Source organism: Papio anubis, chromosome 1 (genome assembly GCF_008728515.1).
Source record: "Papio anubis isolate 15944 chromosome 1, Panubis1.0, whole genome shotgun sequence".
Taxonomy (NCBI): Eukaryota; Metazoa; Chordata; class Mammalia; order Primates; family Cercopithecidae; genus Papio; species Papio anubis.
Window position 1 is genome coordinate 112,948,909 of NC_044976.1, and position 22,375 is coordinate 112,971,283.

The 22,375-nt window shown below is 40.0% G+C and overlaps 1 protein-coding gene across 5 annotated transcripts in view; it reads right to left on the reverse strand.

Annotated features, from left to right (window-relative positions):
* Window positions 1–22,375, reverse strand: part of DENND2C (DENN domain containing 2C) — an 81,770-nt gene that overhangs the window by 13,785 nt on the left and 45,610 nt on the right. For all 5 annotated transcript variants that reach the window (XM_031652171.1, XM_031652166.1, XM_031652167.1 and 2 more), the window contains 9 exons: window positions 20,122–20,218; window positions 14,252–14,296; window positions 11,885–12,072; window positions 7,841–7,950; window positions 4,814–4,883; window positions 4,195–4,272; window positions 3,507–3,647; window positions 2,889–3,037; window positions 1,974–2,151 (listed from right to left, as the gene is read on the reverse strand). In XM_031652171.1, coding sequence (XP_031508031.1) covers window positions 1,974–2,151; window positions 2,889–3,037; window positions 3,507–3,647; window positions 4,195–4,272; window positions 4,814–4,883; window positions 7,841–7,950; window positions 11,885–12,072; window positions 14,252–14,296; window positions 20,122–20,218 — 1,056 coding nt within the window. The remainder of the gene's footprint in view (window positions 1–1,973; window positions 2,152–2,888; window positions 3,038–3,506; window positions 3,648–4,194; window positions 4,273–4,813; window positions 4,884–7,840; window positions 7,951–11,884; window positions 12,073–14,251; window positions 14,297–20,121; window positions 20,219–22,375) is intronic.

The window sequence follows — 22,375 nt, forward strand, 5'->3', positions numbered from 1 at the left end:
GGCAGAGGTTGCAGTGAGCCAAGATCGTGCCATTGCACTCCAGCCTGGGAGACAAGAGCGAGACTTCATCTCAAAAAGAAAAGAAAAGAGAAGAGAAGAGAAGAGAAGAGAAGAGAAGAGAAGAGAAGAAAAAGAAAACATCTTAAACAATAAGAGAATAGGGGCTGGGTGTGGTGGCTCACACCTGTAAACCCAGCACTTTGGGAGGCCGAAGAGGGCAGATCACTTGAGGTCAGGAGTTTGAGACCAGCCTGGCCAACGTGGTGAAACCCTGTCTCTACTAAAAATACAAAAAATTAGCTGGGCTTGGTGGCGTGCACCTATAGTCCCAGCTACTTGGGAGGCTGAGACACGATAATTGCTTGAACCTGGGAGGCAGAAGTTGCAGCAAGCTGAGATCACGCCACTGCACTCCAGCCTGGGCAACAGAGTGAGACTCCATCTCAAAAACAAAACAAAACGAAAACAAAACCAAAAACAAAACAAGAGAGTAAACAATGTAATGGAAAGAGACAAAGATTTTTATAAAAGATGATATTCAAGAGACCAATAAATAGAAGGATGCTCAACCTCAACAGGAATCAAATTAAATTAAATTTGTGCAAATTAAACCACAATGTGAATAACACTATGCACCCACCAGATAGGCTAAATTATACAACTGATGACAGTAAGTAATGGTGAAGACGTGGAGCAACAGGAATTCTCATACGCTGTTGAAGGGAATTTAAATTGGCACAACTACTTTGGAAAACAATTTAACTTTATTAAAGTTGGAGATATGTTTACCCTATGACTCAGCAATTCAATTTCCAAGTATATACCCATTGAATTATGTGTGTATGCACTGGGAGTCATGTATATTTATAGCAACATTATTCATAACAACCTCAAACTGGAAACAACTCAAATGTTCAATTGTAGAATGGATAAGAAAATTGTGGTACATTCACACAATGGAATCCTATATACAATTAGAATGATCAAACTATTGTTGACCTCATCAACATAGATCAATCTTACAGATATAATATTGAGCAGAGGAAGCCAGGCAAAAATATATATACCATATGAATCTATTTATATCAAGTTTAAAACCAGACAAAGCTGAATTACATTGCTTAGGGAGGAATGCCTAGGGGTAAAACTATAAAGAAAAACAAGTCAATGAATACCATAAAAGTCAAGATAATGATTACCTTTGGTGGGGGATGGGGATGGGGATGGAAACAGAGATTAGAAAGAGGCATGATGGGGACTTCTAGGGGGTTGGCACTGATTCCATTGTGGTAATATTTCCATTCCATTCTAATGCTGGTTATGTATCTGTACATTTTGCTTTAACCATGTATCTATATTGTGTTTTATTTGAAATAAAGTTTTTTGGGTTTTTGTTTTGAGACAGTGTCTCCCTCTGTCACCCAGGCTGGAGCACAGTGGCATGATCTCAGCTCACTGCAACCTCCGCCTCCTGGGTTCAGGCAATTCTGCCTCAGCCTCTCAAGTTGCTGGGATTACAGGCATGTGCCACCACACCTGGCTAATCTTTGTCTTTTTAGTAGGGATGGGGTTTTACCATGTTGGCCAGGCTGGTTTCAAACTCCTTGACTTCAAGTGATCCACCTGCCTCAGCCTCCCAAAGTGCTGGGATTACAGGCATGAGCCACCATGCCAGGCCGTGAAATAATTTTTAAAGTTAATCCAGAGTACTGTACCCTTCAGAATAACACAAGAATGAGCCCAAGGTTACTACTGTAAATAAGATACAGGTTTGGATTTATGTGTACTATCAAATTTTCCCATCTTAATACTAGAAATATTATAAACAACAATATTATAATATAATAGAAATATTATAAATAGCATAAAGTAGTAATAATAACTATATTAATTAATAACAATTCCACCACTCTTAAGATTACTTATTTTTACTTCTCAGTGCTCCAATATTAGGTTCTATTCTTCCATCTCACCTCTTCAATGGGTAGGTCCTGGAGCTGTGGTAAGGAGCAAGACAGGATTCCAATAAGGAATGGAGTAGGTGAGCAGACGATGTCAATCATAGATGCTGGCAGGACTGGGATGTAGGTATGCTGCCAGGTGAACGGATACAGTGTAGCTACCACAGCATGGCCACATTTTGACAGGGTGCTAGCCAGAGGAGAAAACAAATGGTGTCATATATAGAGCAACATAAGGAGGACATTTCAGTTATTATGTTAAAGAATTAAAAATTGATGCTGGTTAGTGATCACAGATTAAAAACTATGTGAACAGTCATTAATTTTTTAACATTTTAGTTAAAATTTAAACTTAATTTACTGAAAATGTTCAATCTCAATCCAGCTCATCTCCACAATTTCTCATGAGAAAAATTAGTGTACTTAGAAAAGTATTACCGACTTTTGACAATAGGGTAAGCAAAATGCATTTAAAAGGGAAATTTATTATAACCCAAAAAAGTCATTTGTATACCCTAATGCAAGTGGCTTTTTGATGATTTACCATTTGAAATTATCCATGCCACTATATACCACTAGCTAATTGAGAGACTGATCCTACATTTTAATAATATGCCCAAATTTTTGTTCTCACTCATAGGTGGGAATTGAACAATGAGAACACTTGGACACAGGGTGGGGAACATCACACACCAGGACCTGTTGTGGGGTGGGGGGAGGGAGGGAGGGATAGCATTAGGAGAAATACCTAATGTAAATGATGGATTAATGGGTGCAGCACACCAACATGCATACATATGTAACAAACCTGCCCGTTGTGCACATGTACCCTAGAACTTAAACTATAATAATAAAAAAAGCTCCAATTTTAAAATTTGGAGCAAATAAAACACCAGTGTGAAGTAACATATTTCACTTATTTCTTACCTTAGGCTGTTGGCAACAAAGATTACCCTACGCTCCAAAAGGAGAGAGGCACAGACGCGGATGAGATGACACACACTCAGGCACTTAAAGAGACATTCAAAATCAACATGTTCCAATCGGGAATCTAGTGGTCGGCAGAGTTCAATGGACTGAAATGCAAGAATTTGAATCATGTGAGCTAATGTTGGAAAACAATCCCTAGTGCCAACGCTATGGATCCTGTTATTCTTACATAAGTTAAATTCAAGAAGGGTCTGCTACACAGGGTCTGTGAAGCTTCCTATACTAATGCCAGGACCCAACAGCTTATTTTTGTTCTGTAAATCAAGATCCTTTATTCCTTCTGACAACAGTACATACAGTCTTCATTTATCACATTGAAATTGTCATTACAAAGGGAGTCAGTCTATGTATGGTAGAAAATCTCTGGGTCCTGGGTCTAGGAAGAACTATGTTACAGGTCAGCTGGATATTTCTCCATTGCTTTATGGAAATAAAACATATCCTTTACAGTTTATGGAAAAGGGAAATCTATCCCCTTGGGCTCTGGAAACTGCCTACTAATATAAGTCCTGCTTTTTAGTGGCTATCAAATCTTTTCAAAATGAGCTAACTTACCTCATCTCCAGCCCCAGGGAGATAACTCTTAACTGTGATGGTGCGTCCAGGAGCTGGGAAAGGAGCCTCTATGACACTTCGCATGAATGGGTAAACAAGGGCTGGAGACATTTCTCTTCTCTTCTCTACTTCATCCAGAATCTATACATGCAAAGCGTTATTTTGTTATGGACTAAGTTAAAAAACATAAAAGAATGCTATTACAGGAACTGCCCAGCCTGGTGTACAAACTTTAAAATAACCCAAATATAATTTAAGACAGATAAGCTTCTGCAATCAATAAAAGTTAAATAAGCATCATATCTCTTGGGAGGTATCATTATACCCTGAAGAAAAGTTACTAACATAAATCAACATATTTTTGAAGAAGAAGCCCCTTTTTGGCTCACTAAGGGAGGGGCAAGGAAAGTGACAGTGGCAATGATATCCTGCAATTTGGTCTAAGAAAGACACAAGACAAGATAAGCTTTGGACTATGTTCTCCCTTAAGCTGAAAGTTCTAGCAAACCAAAATGAAGATGATATAGCAACAGCAAATGGATTAGAGATGTAAGTTTAAGCCTTCAGGCATGTGGTTCCTACTTTACTAATAGGGAACCTTTCTGAAGTAGTATGTTAAAGTCTATGCCACTTAACATTGCGAGATCAAAAAGGACACCATTTTTCATACAGCTCATTCTCCACTCACCTTTGAAAAAAGATTGAAGCAGCCTAGGCGACTAACCATGCAGTATACCTCAGGGAGTCGCTTTCCTTTGCCTTCTGGCTAAAAGATAGAAACAACAACAAAAAAATCAAGCAGCGTAAGTTTTTATTAATATTGATTTGGTCTATTAATTATCTTTTACTACTCTTTAGTACAGAGCAGTAACCAAGGCTCTCATCTTCAGTGAACACTAAAAGATGTGAAAAGTGCTAAAAATGATAGCATGATTTATTCTAGGTTTAGTGAAGCCACCTCAGCAAGAAAAAAGCCCTAATATGGTTGATGAGTAACTCAGAGCTCCTTCGAGTAGCTCATTGTACTCTATTCCAAATATATCCAGATGAGATTCAGCCACTATGTCATCAGTTACTTTCTCTATTATAAACAAATAAAATAAATCCATACCCCTTCTTTTCTAGAACACTCCATGGTTAACCCCCACCTTGCTCTTGCTGTTTAACGCTAATACAGCTTCCTTAATACACAGGTCATTGAGCATCCCTCAAACTCATCTAGAGATAGTGCTTCTGAAGTTCCTACTCTGACTCAGTTGTTCCTTGACCAACCCTGTCCTGGTAAGTAACACAAATCTGATACTTACCAAGAGCTTCTTACAGTAACCAAACCACCGGCTTCCATCTTCACCAGTCAAGACAAAGGAGAATGTTTCACTGAAAAAAGAGCCAATAGTTAGTTTAGGATCCAAACAACCACTTATGGCATTCTCCATGGAACAAACAATTGAAAACTAGAGTCCAACAGTAGTCATTTTGTGATCTAAGAGGAGGCATAATATTACATTCATTGCAAGTCACATTCCTCCTAAGGAATGAATGCCCAGGCCTTAAGAATATCTTGCCTTGTACTGGAGTGAGAGAATAGGTATGGGATAAGCTGTTGATGTTGGTTCCTTTTGTTTTCTTATTCATCCACTCTAGGTATTAATCAGGCTTATTTTCATTTAAATTTTATTTTTATTTTATTTTATTTTATTTTATTTTTTTGAGACGGAGTCTCACTCTGTCCCCCTGGCTGGAGTGCAGTGGCGCGATCTCAGCTCACTGCAAGCTCCGCCTCCTGGGTTCCTGCCATTCTCCTGCCTCAGCCTCCCAAGTAGCTGGGACTACAGGCACCCGCCACCACGCCCGGCTAATTTTTTGTATTTTTAGTAGAGACAGGGTTTCACCGTGGTCTCCATCTCCTGACCTTGTGATCCGCCCGCCTCGGCCTCCCAAAGTGCTGGGATTACAGGCGTGAGCCACCACGCCTGGCCTAAATTTTATTTTTATTTTTTAAGACAGTCTCACTCTGTTGCCCAGGCTGGGTGCAGTGGTGCAAACAGAGCTCACTGTAGCCTTGACCTCCTGAGGCTCAAGTGATCCTCCCACCTCAGCCTCCCAAGTAGCTGGAACTACATATGTGTGCCACCATGCCCTGCTAATCTTTTAATTTTGTGTAGAGATAAGGTCTCACGATCTTGCCAGGGCTGGTCTCAAACACCTGGGTTCAAATAATCCTTCTGCCTCGGCCTCTCAAAGTGCTAGGATTATAGACATGAGCCACTGCGCCTGGTCTTATTTTCCTTTTGTTGAATCCCCAATTTAGTCAAACAGGTAAGCTACAAAGACTTTTGATATGTCATTTCCCAGTTCCAAATTCTTCTCTTTAGTTCTGAGAGGCTGTATAGAGCAGTGATAGGCAAAGGATTATATCCTTAATATATAAAAATTATTAGGAAAATATCAACTCCTCATTAGAAACATGGGCAAAAGATATGCGTTAATAATTTACAAATGAAAACCTAAATATGCCCAAGAAAGAAACTCAGACTCGATAATCAAATAAGTCCCCCCTTTTTTTTTTTTCTGAGACAGAGTATCACTCTGTCTCTCAGGCTGAAGTACAGTGGCGCCATCTCCACTCACTACAACCTCCACCTCCCGGGTTCAAGCAATTCTCCCGCTTCAGCCTCCCGAGTAGCTGGGACTACAGGCATGTGCCACCACACCCAGCTAATTTTTTATTTTTAGTAGAGATGGGGTTTCACCATGTTGGCCAGGCTGGTCTTGAACTCCTGACCTCAGGTGATCCTCCCGCCTCGGCCTCCCAAAATGCTAGGATTACAGGCGTGAGCCACAGCACCTGGCAAAGTCCAATTTTTTTTTAAAGAGACTGGGTCTCACTGAACAGAACTTCATTTTCTGAAGACATATTTATTATCTTCCTTCCTTCCTTCCTCCCTCCCTCCATTCCTTTTTTTTTTTTTTTTGGACAGGGTCTTGCTCTGTTGCCCAGGCTGGAGTACTATGGCATAATCATAACTCATTGCAACCTTGAACTCCTGGGCTCAAATGGTCCTCCTGCCTCAGCCTCCTGAGTAACAACTGCACACCAGCGTGTCTGTCTAGCTTTTTGGTATTTTCTGTAGAGACAGGGACTTGCTATGCTGCCCAGGATGGTCTCAAACCTGGCCTCAAGTGACCCTCCCACCTTAGCCTCCCAAAGTGCTAGGATTACAGGTGTGAACCACTGCACCTGGCCTAAATCCAAACCTGAACAATATATACATATCTGTATTTGGCTAAAAATAAAGATTGGAAGGGAATATGACAAAATATTTACAGTGATTACCTTTGAGTAACCAGATTGCCAGTGATCTGCAATTTCTGCTTTTTATTTACTCTTCTGTATTTCCCAAATACTCTAGAATAAACATATATAACTCGTTGTGGGGGAAAGCCAGCCACAGAGCAGCCAGGTCAATATGAAAGGCGCTGTTTATAAAGGTAGCAGTGCAACTGACAACACAAGGGCATCAACAGTGATGGCTGAGAGATGACAGTGTCAATCAGGCTAAACTGCTTATGAGAGACAGTAGCTTAGTCTGGAGGCAATGCGAAGTTGAAGTGCAGAGCTATTTAAGCAACAGCTGAGGCTATTATCCAGAAGGTCATTACCATGTGATATGGTTCAACAAATCAAGCTTTTCAAACTAAATGGCATCATCAATAATTACAGTTTTGAACAAAGCAGGCATCTATTAATATTTACAAGCAGAATTCAGAGATTATGACAGTTCATTAATTAAAAATAGCAATTTCTTCTAGATACCTGGAAGAAATTCTTTAATACTTCCTTTCTTAATATACTACACTTCCCAAACTGGAGCCTCCCTTTGTACAGGTTCCACAGGGGAACATAAAAGCTGGGCTGTGGATTCTTCTGTTAATTTGAAGGAGAAAGAAAATGAAGATGAAGACCTTGCTCTGTTTTATCTCTGTTTCTAGGTTGAGTCTCAAAATCCAAGTCTTTTTTCCTTTCTGTACACTTGGGAGCATTTTTGATTGCACGTAAAATAGAACTTTTTGTTGTTGTTGTTGTTGAACTGGCAACCTCGAAGTGACTCTCAAATTTGTTTTCCTTTTGACACTGAAATTATTCCATGTTTTTCTTTTTTTAAGCCCCACATAGGAAATGTTCTAATACTGCTTCTTCCTTTCCTCCCACCACATCCTTGACTTGCCACAGTATTCACATAGCTTCACTAATGGCTCTACTCATTTCTCAAATACTCTGATTTATTTTTGCAGTTCTAATGAATATAAATTAGATAAATTCGCCCATTTACCTCTTGAGTTCTGAGGTTGGCATCCAGTCCTTTGAATCAGGAAAACAAAATTTGGGGATAACTTTAAGCCTCTCTTCTGTGTCTTTGGACTGCTTATAGCCATGATCGTCCTGAAAAAGATAACACCCTCAAACACCCTCAAAATAGGTGACTTGAATTATACTATGTAAGTGGGGAACAGAAATAAAAAACTCAGTCTCATCTCAGGAAAAAAGGTCTCTGATAAGCCTGGGCAGTTACTGATAAGCCTCAGCATGGTTTTGTACTGCTTAACAAAATTAAAAAGTCAGTTCTGGAAATCACTGAAGATGAACTGAGAACAGTTACTGAGAACAAAGAATCCCATTTTTACTGAGAAATGGTACCTGTGGATATCTCAGCATCTACTGTAAGAGAGATTAGTGAAAAGTTTCCTATCAAGAGGAAATATCTTAATTCAGGATTCACAAACTAATGGGAACCCAGTATTTTTATGAACCGTGGGACATAAGATAAAAATTCATTCTTCAATGTACTGAGAACAAAAACCTAGTCAGCTCAACACACTGTCCAATCAATGATCAAAGAAGCTTTGAAATGGTAGATGAATATTATTTAGAAAAGATACGGCCAGATGCAATGGCTCATGCCTGTAATCTCAGTACCTTGGGAGCCCAAGGTGGGCGTATCACTTGAGCCCAGGAGTTGGAGATCAGCCTGGGCAACATGGTGAAACCCCATCTCTACAAAAAATGCAAAAGTTAGCTGGGCGTGGTGGCACATGCCTGTAGTCCCAGCTACTCAGGAGGCTGAGAAGTGGGAGGATCTCTTGAGCCTAGGAGGATGAGGCTGCAGTGAGCTGTGATTGCGCCATTGCACTCCAGCTTGAGTGACAGAGAGAAACCTGTCTCGAAAAAAAAAAAAATAGGCCGGGTGCGGTGGCTCAAGCCTGTAATCCCAGCACTTTGGGAGACCGAGACAGGTGGATCACAAGGTCAGGAGATCGAGACCATCCTGGCTAACACGGTGAAACCCCGTCTCTACTAAAAAAATACAAAAAACTAGCCGGGCGTGGTGGTGGGCGCCTGTAGTCCCAGCTACTCGGGAGGCTGAGGCAGGAGAATGGCGTAAACCCGGGAGGCGGAGCTTGCAGGGGGCTGATATCTGGCCACTGCACTCCAGCCTGGGTGACAGAGCGAGACTCCATCTCAAAAAAAAAAAAAAAGAAATAAAAAATAAGAGACACTATTTTGAGAATCCACCCCATATATAATCATTTCCTTTAGCATAGAATCTTTGCTACCTAATTGCTGGTTTGCAACTTCTTGTAAAATTTTAGCATAGAAGACCCTTTTGCATAAATCTGGTACTGTACCTATGTGACAGTCTAAATTTCAGTAAACCAGACATTTAGAAATTAGTATGACCTGTCCTCTATAAAAACAAGCCCTGAAGTCTAATTACCATATTGCCTTCAGATAACTAGTAAAAATGACCTCTCCTTTAATTTCTTTTTTGTTGTTGTTGAGGAGGAGGTCTTGCTATGTTGCCCAGGCTGGCCTCAAACTCCTGTGCTCCAGTGATCCTCCTGTTTCAGCTGGCCAACCAGCTGGGATTATAAGCATGTGCCACTGTGCACGGTCCCTTTAATTTCTTAAAAATCCAAACTATGTAGCCATTCTGGGTCACTTAACAGTGCTGTGACATTGTACTTTCAGGCTACACTGAGAAATTTTATGAGAAATTAAACTTACTGATTATTTACTGTAGGGATATTTTTGAGGACTTTTTGAAAATGAGAATCCATGCAGGAAACGCCTCTTAGATTCCAGTACAGTTGTACTTCATCAGCTTTTTTAGTGAAACATGTAACTCAGGGTTATAAACCCAAAAGTCCTAAAGTGGCCAAGCAGGTAACTGAAATGAGAGAAGTGGTCCAAGTAATAAGCAGGAGAGTGAGTAAATGTCCCTATTAAAGGGATCACTCCTTACTAAGGAAAACTACGTAATTCAGACAGCATAATGCAAAATGAAAATGTGGAGCTTCTTGTCCAAAAAGCAGAAAAAATTAAACATAAAACATCTTTTCTTCTGTGGCCTCTGTAATGGAGTTTTTATTTGCTATTTAACGTCACACTCCCTTAGGCATGAGGATCCTGGGGGATGAGTGTAGACTCTCACAGACACCCAGGTGCTGTAGTCTGCAATTTGGTACACAAGTGGCCCATGAGGTACTGGGTTTCCTCTCCGGGTAGCTGCAGAATTGAGACTCTGTGTTTCCACTGGGGGTTGGGAAGTTAAGCCAGGCATCTCCCCTTCCCATGGGGGCCACCATTCCAACCCACAGCAGTTGAGCAACCCCCAAAAAGTCACCCACGACCAGCCCAGGCCTGGGAAAGCTTCCCCATGCCTTGCCTGGAGATGCTGCAGAGCAATGCTGGCCTGATCCTAACCCTCCCAATGCCTGTGCCCAGCCGGGGGGAGAAGGTGGCAGTAGTCACTGAGTAGAGGTAGAAAGGACCCAGGGAATCGGGCAGTGGAGAACAGGACAAGAGAACTCATCCTAGGGAAGCAGCAGAAGGTGACACCATGCATGAACTCAGGCTTTAAGACCTTGGCACATGCCCAATTTTCCTATCAGACTTCATTTACAAACACAAATTCAAAGCTAAAATTATTTAGCATTTCAAGATGGTGACTGTAGATCATTAAACCCTACACGCAGGGCCCTTCTGAGTGACGACGGCCTTATGTAACTACACTGGTCACCTGCTCTGAAGTCCTGCTCCTTATTAAGCTTCAACCCATTCCTGACACTTAGGAATGCAGGCTGTGTTGGCATTCTTTCCAGTTTTTCAGGAAAAGGCAGAAATACAGATTTGTATGTGAAATTTGATTGTTAAATGTTGGCAACAAAAATTATTGTTGTTACTTTTACACAAACACTATCCAAAGCAAAAGAAACCCAACCATGTCTGTGGGCTTAACTGGTTCACAGGCTCAATAAGCTCTGTGAACCAGAGACTAAGATCTTTTTCAGTAGTACTCCCATCATCTAATCCTGGCAAATATTAGGTATTTTTAAAATATTTGAATGAATGAATGATTTTATTTTTAAAAAGGTAGAGAAATCAAATATTATTGTTAATAATAATGGCTACCAAAAATTAATACCTACCATTTATCGAGTACCTACTATGTGCCAGGGATGGCATTAAGCACTTTATATACATTAACTCACTAAATCCTTACTAATAATGGATAACATCATATTGAGCTTACTATATGCCAGACACTGTTCTAAGTGCCTTATATAAATTATTTAATCCTCACTATGACTCAGAGGGGTAGATACTATTGTGATTACCCCCATTCTACAAATTAAACAACGAAGACACAATATGGTGGCTCACGCCTGTAATCCCAGCACTTTGGGAGGCCAATGCGGGCGGATCACTTGAGGTCAGGAGTTCGAGATCACTCTGGCCAACATGGTGAAATCCTGTCTCTACTAAAAATATAAAAATTAGCTGCGCATGGTGGCACATGCCTGTAGTCCCAGCTACTCAGGAGGCTTGAACCTGGGAGGTGGAGGTTGCAGGGCTGCAGTGAGCCGAAAATGCACCACTGCGCTCCAGCCTGGGCAACAAAGCGAGACTCTGTCTCAAAAAAAAAAAAAAAAAGAGAAAGAAAAGTAACTTCTTAAAGTCACAGAACTAGTAAGTGGGAAATGCAGAGCTTTTGCACAGAGTACATGCTCTAAACCACTACCCTATTCTGTCACATTTATTATTCCCCTCCTTAAGGATGAGAAAACTAAGGTTTTGTAACTTGTTAAAGATTATTAAATGGCAGAGCCAAAAATTTAAAAAACTAGGAAAATGAGTTGTTTTGTTTTGCTGGGTTGCAGCTCCTGCCTAACATAAGATGTTTTCAAAGCCACCAGATCCTACCACAAGTACTGGTAAAAACTGGCTGAGATAACAAAAACCAAGGGGACAGGAAATAAATGTACACAGAGACACAGGAACATTCCTGAATGCCTCTTGGCCTCCTTGTACCTACCTTGCCGGGGAATTGTTGTATGACCTGGGGAATATAGCTTATTCCTGATGGTTTCTTCTGTAGAGACACCACCACAAAAAGTTCAAACAACTGCTGCTCCTGTAATTCAATAAGATCCCGCTCCAAGGTCTGGTAGTGAGGATTCCTCTTGGAAGACTGTTGCAGTTGTGCTAAGCGTTTATGGCGATCTGTAATGAAATCATGGAGCAATGTTTTCTCTCTGTAGCCCTACCTTCCTTCCAGCACCAGAGGTCATGACCCACACAGGATTAATCTTCACACAGTCACTGCGGAATGAATGTTGAATAACCAGTATCTGACGCATAGACATATCTGTTAGGGCTGTGACATACTAGGGGGAATAGGTGCAGACCCTCACAAGTGCACAGGGGCCTTATTCCACTTCTGGCCAGCAATGGGACTGACATTCCATGTACCAACCAATACTTATGTATGTCCCAACAAATAATCTATGCTATCCCATCTTCCATGGCATCACACCAGGACACATGGAAAATGTCACGAAAAAGTGCTAGACTGACAACAGATGCTACTGCTGGGAATGCCATGAAATCACAGGGTGCCAGGTGGCAGGGGGCAGGGGGCAGAGATTTGATAAAATAATTGAGTCCTAAGTACAGAAAGGGGTGAGTTTGATAAATTAACACAAAAATTATCCTCACATTGAAAAAACTGTCCAGTTCCCTTCCCTCCTTGCCATATATTACTAACAATGAATATATGCTTGTATCAGTAAATGGTGCTAGACGCAAGAGAAAAATATTAAGTGGAAGAAGATATCCATCAGCAGACTTTCTCAAAATAATAAAATTATGGAAGCATACTATTTAAACAGTCATAGCAATATCAATCAAAACTGGATAGCACCTATCCTCTATTCTCATTTATCTCTAAATTTTGAGCAATCTAGGGTGGTCCCCACTGAAGGAAACTGTGGACTTGCAGAATAGTCTACATGTCCCAGTGATTTGCTTATGTGTCATTCTGAGCCACTGATAGACTCAACCTCTAATTGTCTTTCCTTTCTTTTTGATATAATGCATTCTGTCCCAAAATAAATTATACTATAGATCAAAATATTAAGAACATTTTAAAAACTGCATCCGGGAATGGCTCCCCAGAATTATCCAGTACATTCAGTGCTCTAGGCAAAACATTACTTACGTCAAAGGGCTGAGTTCAAGTCAAGAAAATTTTAGGTCCTGTTTCTCAGTAGTAACAGCCCTAAATTAGTCATCTTTACACATCTAGACTGAACCTGATGATTATTAAATTTCACCTTCAGTCAGGCTACAGAATCAAACACCTGAAGCAATTCAGGCCAGTGGAGGAAGCACAAGACTATTAATCATAAAATTAGGGTGTCAGATTGGAAGTGGAACTGCCCTGTACTCAGCTTTGATAATGTACGTCTTCTACTTTTTACACGGCTTAGTATGTCAGTCGCTTAAATAGAAAGTAGATAACTTGCTGTGATAACTAGATAACATCATCATTAGATGAAGGATGAAGGCACCATGAAGTGCTTGGACAAATAGAGTCAAAAAAGCATGATGCATTCTATATTCTACTAGAAAGTAAACAGTACAATAATCTGGAATATAAATGCCTATAAATAACAAATAGATGTTTCCTTTTTCAATGTCAGAGGTATCAAAGTTACTTAAATAATTACACTTGAATGGCTATAAAAAAATCAGATATTTGGCTGGGTGTGGTGGTTCATGCCTGTAATCCCAGCACTTTGGGAGGCTGACATGGGAGGATCATGAGGTCAGGAGTTCAAGACTAGCCTGACCAACATGGTGAAACCCTGTCTCTACTAAAAATACAAAAATTGGCTTGGTGTGGTGGCGCGTGCCTGTAGTCCCAGCTACTCAGGAGGCTGAGGCAGGAGAATCGCCTGAACCCAGGAAGCAGATTGCAGTGAGCCGAGCTCATACCACTGTACTCCAGCCTGGGCGACAAAGGGAGACTCCGTTTCAAAAAAATCAGATGTTTACTGCTCAGAGAATGATTCACACACTCTGTTTTGGCTGCCAGGAAACTACTGCATATATGTCTGGACATGCAGCTCTCTGCCGCTCCCCTAAGAATACTCCATCATAAGAACCACACTGTTCAGCCTCACTCCACCACGGGAGACTTTAAATGCTGTCAAACATCTGACAGTGTTTAATTCTGACTGTTTAATTCTCCAAACCTCAACAGGTTCTGAAAATAAGGAAATCACCTACAAAATGGAACTTCATGTGGGGAAAAACATGCTTAATCACAAAGGTAGGTGCCACTCCACCTAACCCATGATCATCACAAGAACAGGAGCAGCTCCATTGACTCACTCACTCTTTGGCAGATACTCGGCATCACTTTCGTTCCCACTGGTTTCACCTGAAAAAGAGAGAAGGAGTTTCCATTTGTATTGTCCAACAGGAGGAAGTACATGAGGATGAGAACAATGTAAACCCACAAACCTGGGGACTTGGAGTAAGGAATAATAAAGCTGCTGAGCCTGTCTCCAAACCACTTGGGTGTATCAGGTTGGGATAGTTATCAAAAGAGAGTAAAAGGCTCAAAGAGGAAACTCCTCTACTACATCTTCTTCCCACACCCTACTTCACTCCTCAGCTCTCCTCTCATCCCTAATTCTAGAAACTAATTGCATTTCAGACCAGTTTTAAGAAGTCTAGTTCAGAGTGGATTCTATTTCTATATCCACATAGTTGTCTGTATATTCCAAATAAAGTATCAAAGGCAAACACCAAGAGAGCTAACCAAGAATATAAACACCAACCAGACTATAAATTTAGAACAACATGAAACCATGAGAACTAGGAGAGAGATATTACTAAGTCAGCCTACCTCTTCTATGATGCCTCTAAACTACTTCTAGTCCATATTGATTTTTTCTTTACTCCAAATTCTCATAGTACTCATAATGCTTTGAACTATTTTCATTTTCCCCAATCATATTTTAAGTATTTTGGAGATAAGGAGCTATCTTGTTTTCACAAGGGAGTGTTTTGTATAATTCTGAGCACACAGGCAACACACACACACACACACACACACACACACACACAAAGCAGCTTTTAAAATAAATAAATGAAACATTTCTAGATTAAGTTTGAAAAGTTAAAGCAAAATAGAAATGCAAAGAAAGGGAAAACATTTAAATGTATCAGAAAAAAACAAGGCCTAGAAGTCATAAGTGAAGTTTGATTATATAAACTTGTATCTAATTTAAAAGTCAGTATTAAACTCAAAAAGTGAACGATAAACTGGGAAAATATTTGTAAACACATTGCAGATATAAGGCTGTTTCTTAATGTTCAAAAAATTGTTACAAATCAAGAAGAAAAAGCACAACAGGAAAAAGGAATAAAGGGTGGGAACAGGCAATTCATAGAAAAAGATTTGTAAGTTGTTGATAAACATGAAAACTGCCCAAATTCATAATGAAATAAATGTAAATTAAAACAATAAACAAGACATACATTTTCAACCATGATACTGCCATAAAAAGCTTTAATAAAGCATAGTATTTATTGATGAAGATTATGGGGAAAGAGGTATTTTCAAATGATGTTTGTAGAAACATAAGCTGTTACAATCTGCTTGTGGAACAATTTGGCAGCAGTTACAATTTTTTTTTTTTTTTTTTTTGAGACAGGGTCTCACTCTGCTGCACAGGCTAGAATGCAGTGGCACAATCTTGGCTTACTGCAACCTCTGCCTCCCGGGCTCAAGTGATCCCCCTTACCTCAGCCCCCCGAGTAGGCTGGGACTACAGGCGTGTGCCACCACACCCAGCTAATTTTTTTTTTCTTTGAGACGGAGTCTCACTCTGTTGCCCAGGCTGGAGTGCAGTGGCACAGTCTTGGCTCACTGCAACCTCCACCTCCTGGGTTCAAGCAGTTCTCCTGCCTCAGCCTCCTGAGTAGCTGGGATTACAGGCGTGTGCCACCATGCCTGGCTAATTTTTGTATTTTTTAGTCGAGATGGGATTTCACCATGTTGGTCAGGCTGGTATCGAATTCCTGACTTCGTGATCTGCCCGCCTTGGCCTCCCAAAGTGCTGGGATTATAGGTGTGAGCCACCGCACCCAGCCACCCAGCTAATTTTTGTATTTTTTGTAGAAACAGGATTTTGTCATGTTGCCCAGGCTTGTCTCAAACTCCTGGGGTCAAGTGATCCACCCGCCTCAGCCTCCCAAACTGTTGGAGTTACAGGTGTGAGCCACCATGCCTGGCCAAAATTTTAAATCCATATGTTCTGTGATTAAGCCCACTTCTAGGAACTTATTCTACAAAAATAGTCTTACATAGAAATATAAGTAAAAGACACATTTGCAGCATTGAAGATTTTTATGTACACACACACACACTTTTAAATATCCACAGGTTAAATAAAATGTTAGAAACAACTAAACTGTCTACTAGTTAAATAAAATTATTTTACTTCTATGCAATGAAATACAGTACAGCTATGTGGATCTCTATGTGTTGATATTGAAAGAGCTCTGAAATACATTAATTAAGCTTTTTAAAAAAGGAAGGCATACAAAGCCTGAATAGTGTAAGAGTATTTGTGTAGAAAATGTATTTGCATGCACATGAAATTTTCTAAGTGTGCAAGGGGGAAGTTTGGAAAACTCTGGCTTTTCATTTTATAATAAGGAATAAGAGAACATTAAAATAAATGCTGCCTATTCTTAGGTGGGAAAGACACATAAGAGATGTTACAGAAAAAGCGCTTATTTAAATACTGCATATTACATATGTTTTATAACTCAAAATTAACCACCATGACAAAAAGTATAGTGTGGCTATAACATATTATTCAGAGGAAGAAACGAACACTGTGAGCTCCTGGTCCTATCTATAGTCTTAGGACCAGGTACCTCTTAGAAACTTAGGAAGTGCTTGGAAAGAAAGAAAAGACAGAAGAAAAGGAGAAAAGGCAATATAACTAGAAAAGTCCTTATAAAAGATTACTTAATTGGCTTAATATATTCTCATCTATGGGTTTTGATGACCTGTATTCTAAGACAATGAATGAGGCAAGAGAAAAATCTACTGAGAATCCACAGGGATCGAAAAAGTACCAGATAGTCCACTTTTAATATGAGACTTCAACACACAAAATTATAATGACAGAATTGATGAAGGCTGGTAAGTCCTTTTGTAATACGTGAAAACTGAAAGTTAAGAAATATTTAGGGCCAGGTATGGTGGCTCATGCCTATAATCCCAGCACTTTGGGAGGCCGAGGCAGAAGGATCGTTTGAGCCCAGGAATTCAAGACCAATCTGGGCAACATAGTGAGATTCTGTCTCTATAAAAAATTAAAAATTAGCTGGGTGTGGTGGGCATGAGGCTGTGGTCCCAGCTACTCAGGAGGCTCTGGTGGGAGGAAAGCTGGAACCCAGGAGGTTGAGGCTACAGTGAGCCATGTTTGCATCACTGCACCCCTGCCTGTGTGACAGAGTGAGACTCTGTCTCAGAAAAGAAAAAAAAAAATCAACAAATATTCAGGTTGGAATATATTCAGTAAACTCTAGCAGGGACTTCAGAGTAGGTAAATATAATTATCTATTGTATTAGGCATTGTTGATATACAGACAAAAGCTTAAGAAAGAAAATGAAAATCTGAGAACTGTGATGATAAAGGCAGGAGATCCTCAGGCATGAGAGAAATTTCTCTGGTGCACTGGAGGAGTTGGTCAGAGGTAGGGAAAGGTAAATGCTTATTTTATTTGAGCCATAAGTGAAGGGTTACAATGTAGAGGCTGCTCCTTTTTTCTTTACTTTTGTTTTGGACGGCAGAAGTTGGCTAGAAGTTGGAGGATTTTTTGTTCTTTTCAACATTAATACAGTCAAAAAACTGTTTGGCTCTTCAAAAGCTTGTTGTAGAGCCAAATTTACTAGAATGTTCCTAATCCATAAGGCATAGACTACAAATAAATTAAGGGCTCGGTAATAACCTACTTAGAGATACCTGGGCGCAGTGGCTCACGCCTGTAATCCCAGCACTTTGGGAGGCCAAGGCGGGCGCATCACGAGGTCAGGAGATCAAGACCATCCTGGCTAACACGGTGAAACACTGTCTCTACTAAAAATACAAAAAAGTAGCCGGGCGTGGTGGTGAGCACTGTAATCCCAGCTACTCGGGAGGCTGAGGCAGGAGAATGGCGTGAACCTGAGAGGCGGAGCTTGCAGTGAGCTGAGATTGTGCCACTGGACTCCAGCCTGGGAGACAGAGCAAGACTGTCTCAAAAAAAAAAAAGCAGCAGCAAAAGAAAAAAAAAGAAAATTCTGGCCAGGTGTGGTGGCTCATGCTTGTAATCCTAGCACTTTGGGAGGGCCAGGGAGGTGGATCATTTGAGGTCAGGAGCTCAAGATCAGCCTGGCCAAATATGGTAAAATCCCATCTCAACTTAGAAAAAATTAGCTGGGTGTGGTGCCATGCGCCTGTAATCCCAAGCTCCTCAGGAGGAAGAGGCAGGAGAATCACTTGAATCCAGAAGGCAGAGGTTGCAGTGAGCTGAAATTACACCACTGCACTCCGGCCTGGGTGACAGAGTGAGACTCTATATCAAAAGAAAAAAAAAAAGAAAAGAAAATTCTATCTTTAAAAGTCTGCAAAAAGAAGAAATATTCTCCTTTGCTATGACTTAGCTGTTGTTTCTAAGGAACTTATAAACAAAAATTGCTAAATTCTACATATTTGCCAGATGTGTTAGTCCATTTTCATGCTGCTAATAAAGACACACCCAAGGCCGGGCACAGTGGTTCACGTCTGTAACCCCAGCACTTTGGGAGGCTGAGGCGGTGGATCACTTGAGGTCAGGAGTTTGAGATCGGCCTGGCCAACATGATGAAACCCCGTCTCTACTAAAAACACAAAAAATTAGCCGGGCATGGTAGTGGACGCTTGTAATCCCAGCTACTTGGGAGGCTGAGGCTGAGAATCGCTTGAACCCGGGAGATGGAAGTTGCACTGAGCTGAGATCATGCCATTGCACTCCAGCCTGGGCAGCAAGAGCAAAACTCCATCTCAAAAAAAAGGCATATCCAAGACTGGGAAACAAAAGAGGCTGAACTTGACTTACTGTTCCATATGGTTAGGGAGGCCTCAGAATCATGGTGGGAGGCAAAAGGCACTTCTTACGTGGTGGCAGCAAGAGAAAATCAGAAGAAGCAAATGCAGAAACCACTGATAAACTCATCAGTTCTTGTGAGACTTATTCACTATCACGAGAATAACATGGGAAAGACTGGCCCCCATGATTCAATTACCTCCCTCTGGGTCCCTCCCACAACATGTGGGAATTCTGGGAGATACAATTCAAGTTGAGATTTGTGTGGGGACACAGCCAAACCATATTCCCAGACAACCGCGTTAAGAATCTTGCATAAGTTTTTAAGAAAGTTCTAATGATTTATTATAAATATTGACAATTTCTTAGTTAACAATATAAATTTTATCTAGGCATCTGAAGGATAAAACTTTTTTTTTTTTTTTTTTTGAGATGGAGTCTCGCTCTGTTGCCCAGGCCAGAGCACAGTGGCGTGATCTCAGCTCACTGCAACCTCCGCCTCCTGGGTTCAAGTGATTCTTCTGCTTCAGTCTCCTGAGCAGCTGGGATTATGGGTGTGCGCCACCACGCCCAGTTAATTTTTGTATTTTTAGTAGAGACGGGGTTTCTCCATGTTGGTCAGGCTGGTCTCGAACTCCTGACCTTGTGATCTGCCTGCCTCAGCCTCCCAAAGTGCTGGGATTACAGGCGTGAGCCACCATGCCTGGCCAGGATAAAACTTATTAAATGATTACAAGTTGAGTACCACATACCTTCAGTCTATGTAAGACTAATGTTTTCATACCTACAACAAAAGAGTCTATACAGATAAATGATTATAAATCAAAGTAGGACTACAAAATAGTGATTCAATTTGTCTATGAAAATTAGTATCATTGGTTTATGATTATTTTTGCATTTTTTATTTGTTCATCCAATAGTTATTACTTGGCACAAAATTAAATAAAATGGATTTGAGAAACAATCCCTTATCTTAAAGAAGTTTATGCTTAAGTGGGATAACAGGAAAGTTAAGCCAAAATTTTTAATACATATCAAACATTAAGTTATATGGTGATTCTCCTCTTACATCCTGACAGCTACAGGATAGCTGAAACAGAAAACAATTCTTACCTTTTGTTGGAGGTAATTCCTTTCCAGTGTAAGAATGTAACTTTACCTTCTTCTTCCCTCTTTTAGATTCAAATATGTCATCTATTTTTAATACAAGCTGAAAAAAGACCAGAAAAATACAAATTAAGACCAACACCCAAAAGTTTCACAGTTTGATGATATTAATCTATTAAGGATTCTTATTCAGAGAAAAGACCTATTTTATAAATAGAAACCTTTACCTTTTTGAATTTTGGATTTAAAATGATGACCTTTAATTAGATGATACGTTGTTCTAATACCAAGTCCACATAACATGGGGAAGGAAAATGGGAAAGGATGTCGTATGAACCCAGCACAGGCTTTTAGATTCCTTGTCACTCCATGTCACAACATGCAGGAAATGTGGCTATTGCCCTTTGTATAGTGATCAAGCCTCTACTATTAAACTCCAGTTCTCACTTGCCTGGAGTAGGAAGTGGAACACTCATTTATCTAAAAGGCAAGGTGAGGCACAGTTATTTCTGCTCCCAGAAATTCTTCCCAAGGAGCGGATAAACATACTTAGAAAGCTTTTGTCAAAGGGAATATTCTAAGAGTACTAACATTACCATTTATTTCAGAAATATGTCATAAAATTACGAGACCCAAATATACTGAAATACAAAAACTATGTTTTTTCTTCCACTCATCAATCTATTTCTCAAGCAAGTAAAATCCAGACCATTTATTTTTAAATTGTTATATAATTGCTTCTCTCCATTTCATAAGTATTACTCATTAGAAAGTTTTCTTTGCTGCTGGGAGAGATATGTGTGTGTAAGAGAGACAGGAGACACACACAGAATGTGGTAAAAAAGAGGAGATTCAGAGCTGATCAACAGGTACTTTTAAAAGGAGGAATTGACTAGTTTTTCTATAAATATTTCTCTTTTTTTCTTAAAATTCCAAGCTTTTCTTAAGTATCAATCCTGATTTAACATAGTTAATGCCCAGAATTACAATTGTTAGGAACATTATATATGATAACAACCAATAAAGTTCCCCGAGAAAAATGCTCTTGTATTCTCTTTTGTCCTTGTTTCTCTAGCCATCCTGGCAATCAACAGGCAGTGAATCAGTCCAGTGCAAACCACCGTCCCCTGCCAACCACCCACCCCCAAAAAACCATGTAAGAAACACATGCTTCCAATACACAGATTATTACCACATTTTTGGATGAGTTTGTGCTCTTAAAGATTTTTATCGCTGCAACGCAAGTGAAAAATTGCCAATGTTCTTAAATATCACCATTACAGAAAACAAATAAGAGAATCTAAAATTAAAAAGTACTAAGAGCTATAGGAAAGAGGTATGGAAATAAATATATATTTGGGTTACATAATGACCCAAAATAGCATAATTGTTAATTTGCATTTGAAAAGTAGAATCAAAAGTATATTCAAGTATAAAGGAAAGAGAACTGTTCTAAAACTATGCGATAAAGTGATAAATTTAAATTTCTGTCATGAGCTAGGAAGAAGAGCCTCCTAGTTGCAAGAAATACTGTAGAATATTCTTCCTAAGAAATGATGGAAATCATACTGCTGTACACACAACACAAACAATAAAGGCAGTAGGAAATGTACTCTAGCAAACAATCCGACACAGGATTCCACAGCAGGGAAGGAACGGAAGAGTGGGGAAGAGGCAAATGGACTAGATCAGTGAGGTGAAACTGTGAGGCAGTTTCCCTTCCAGGGACAGCTGGAGGCCTTAAAGGGGAAATAAATGAAAATGGACTTTCTTATGGAATGTTGTTCTACAAGATACTCCAAAGCCAAACTTTGTATTGCATAAGGGACATCCTAACAAGATTTAATCCAAGGAGGGTCATGGGTAGAAATGCTGTCATGGCTTGTTCCTGCCTGACAATTAAAAATTCATAATCATTTTTTTCTCCTCACATCTCCGAAAACCTTCAGAAAAATATTAGAAAGGGAAAAGTTAGATCATATCACCTATCATCAGATACAGAAAAAGCTTCGAGTACTTGAGATCCATAATACATAAAATATTGAGGCATGAAATCAGAAGTGCTGTAAAGCCTCCCTGGGTCTCATTAAACTCTATAATCCATGATTCCTAAATATTTGTTAATGCCATTATAAGAACCACATCTTAAACGCAGTCCCTTAAGGTGTTTGCATTCTTCTCCCTATGAACACACAATTTGTCGTTTCTTGACCATGTGGGAGGCTGCTTTGTTGTGCCAACATGATCTACCGGAGGACGG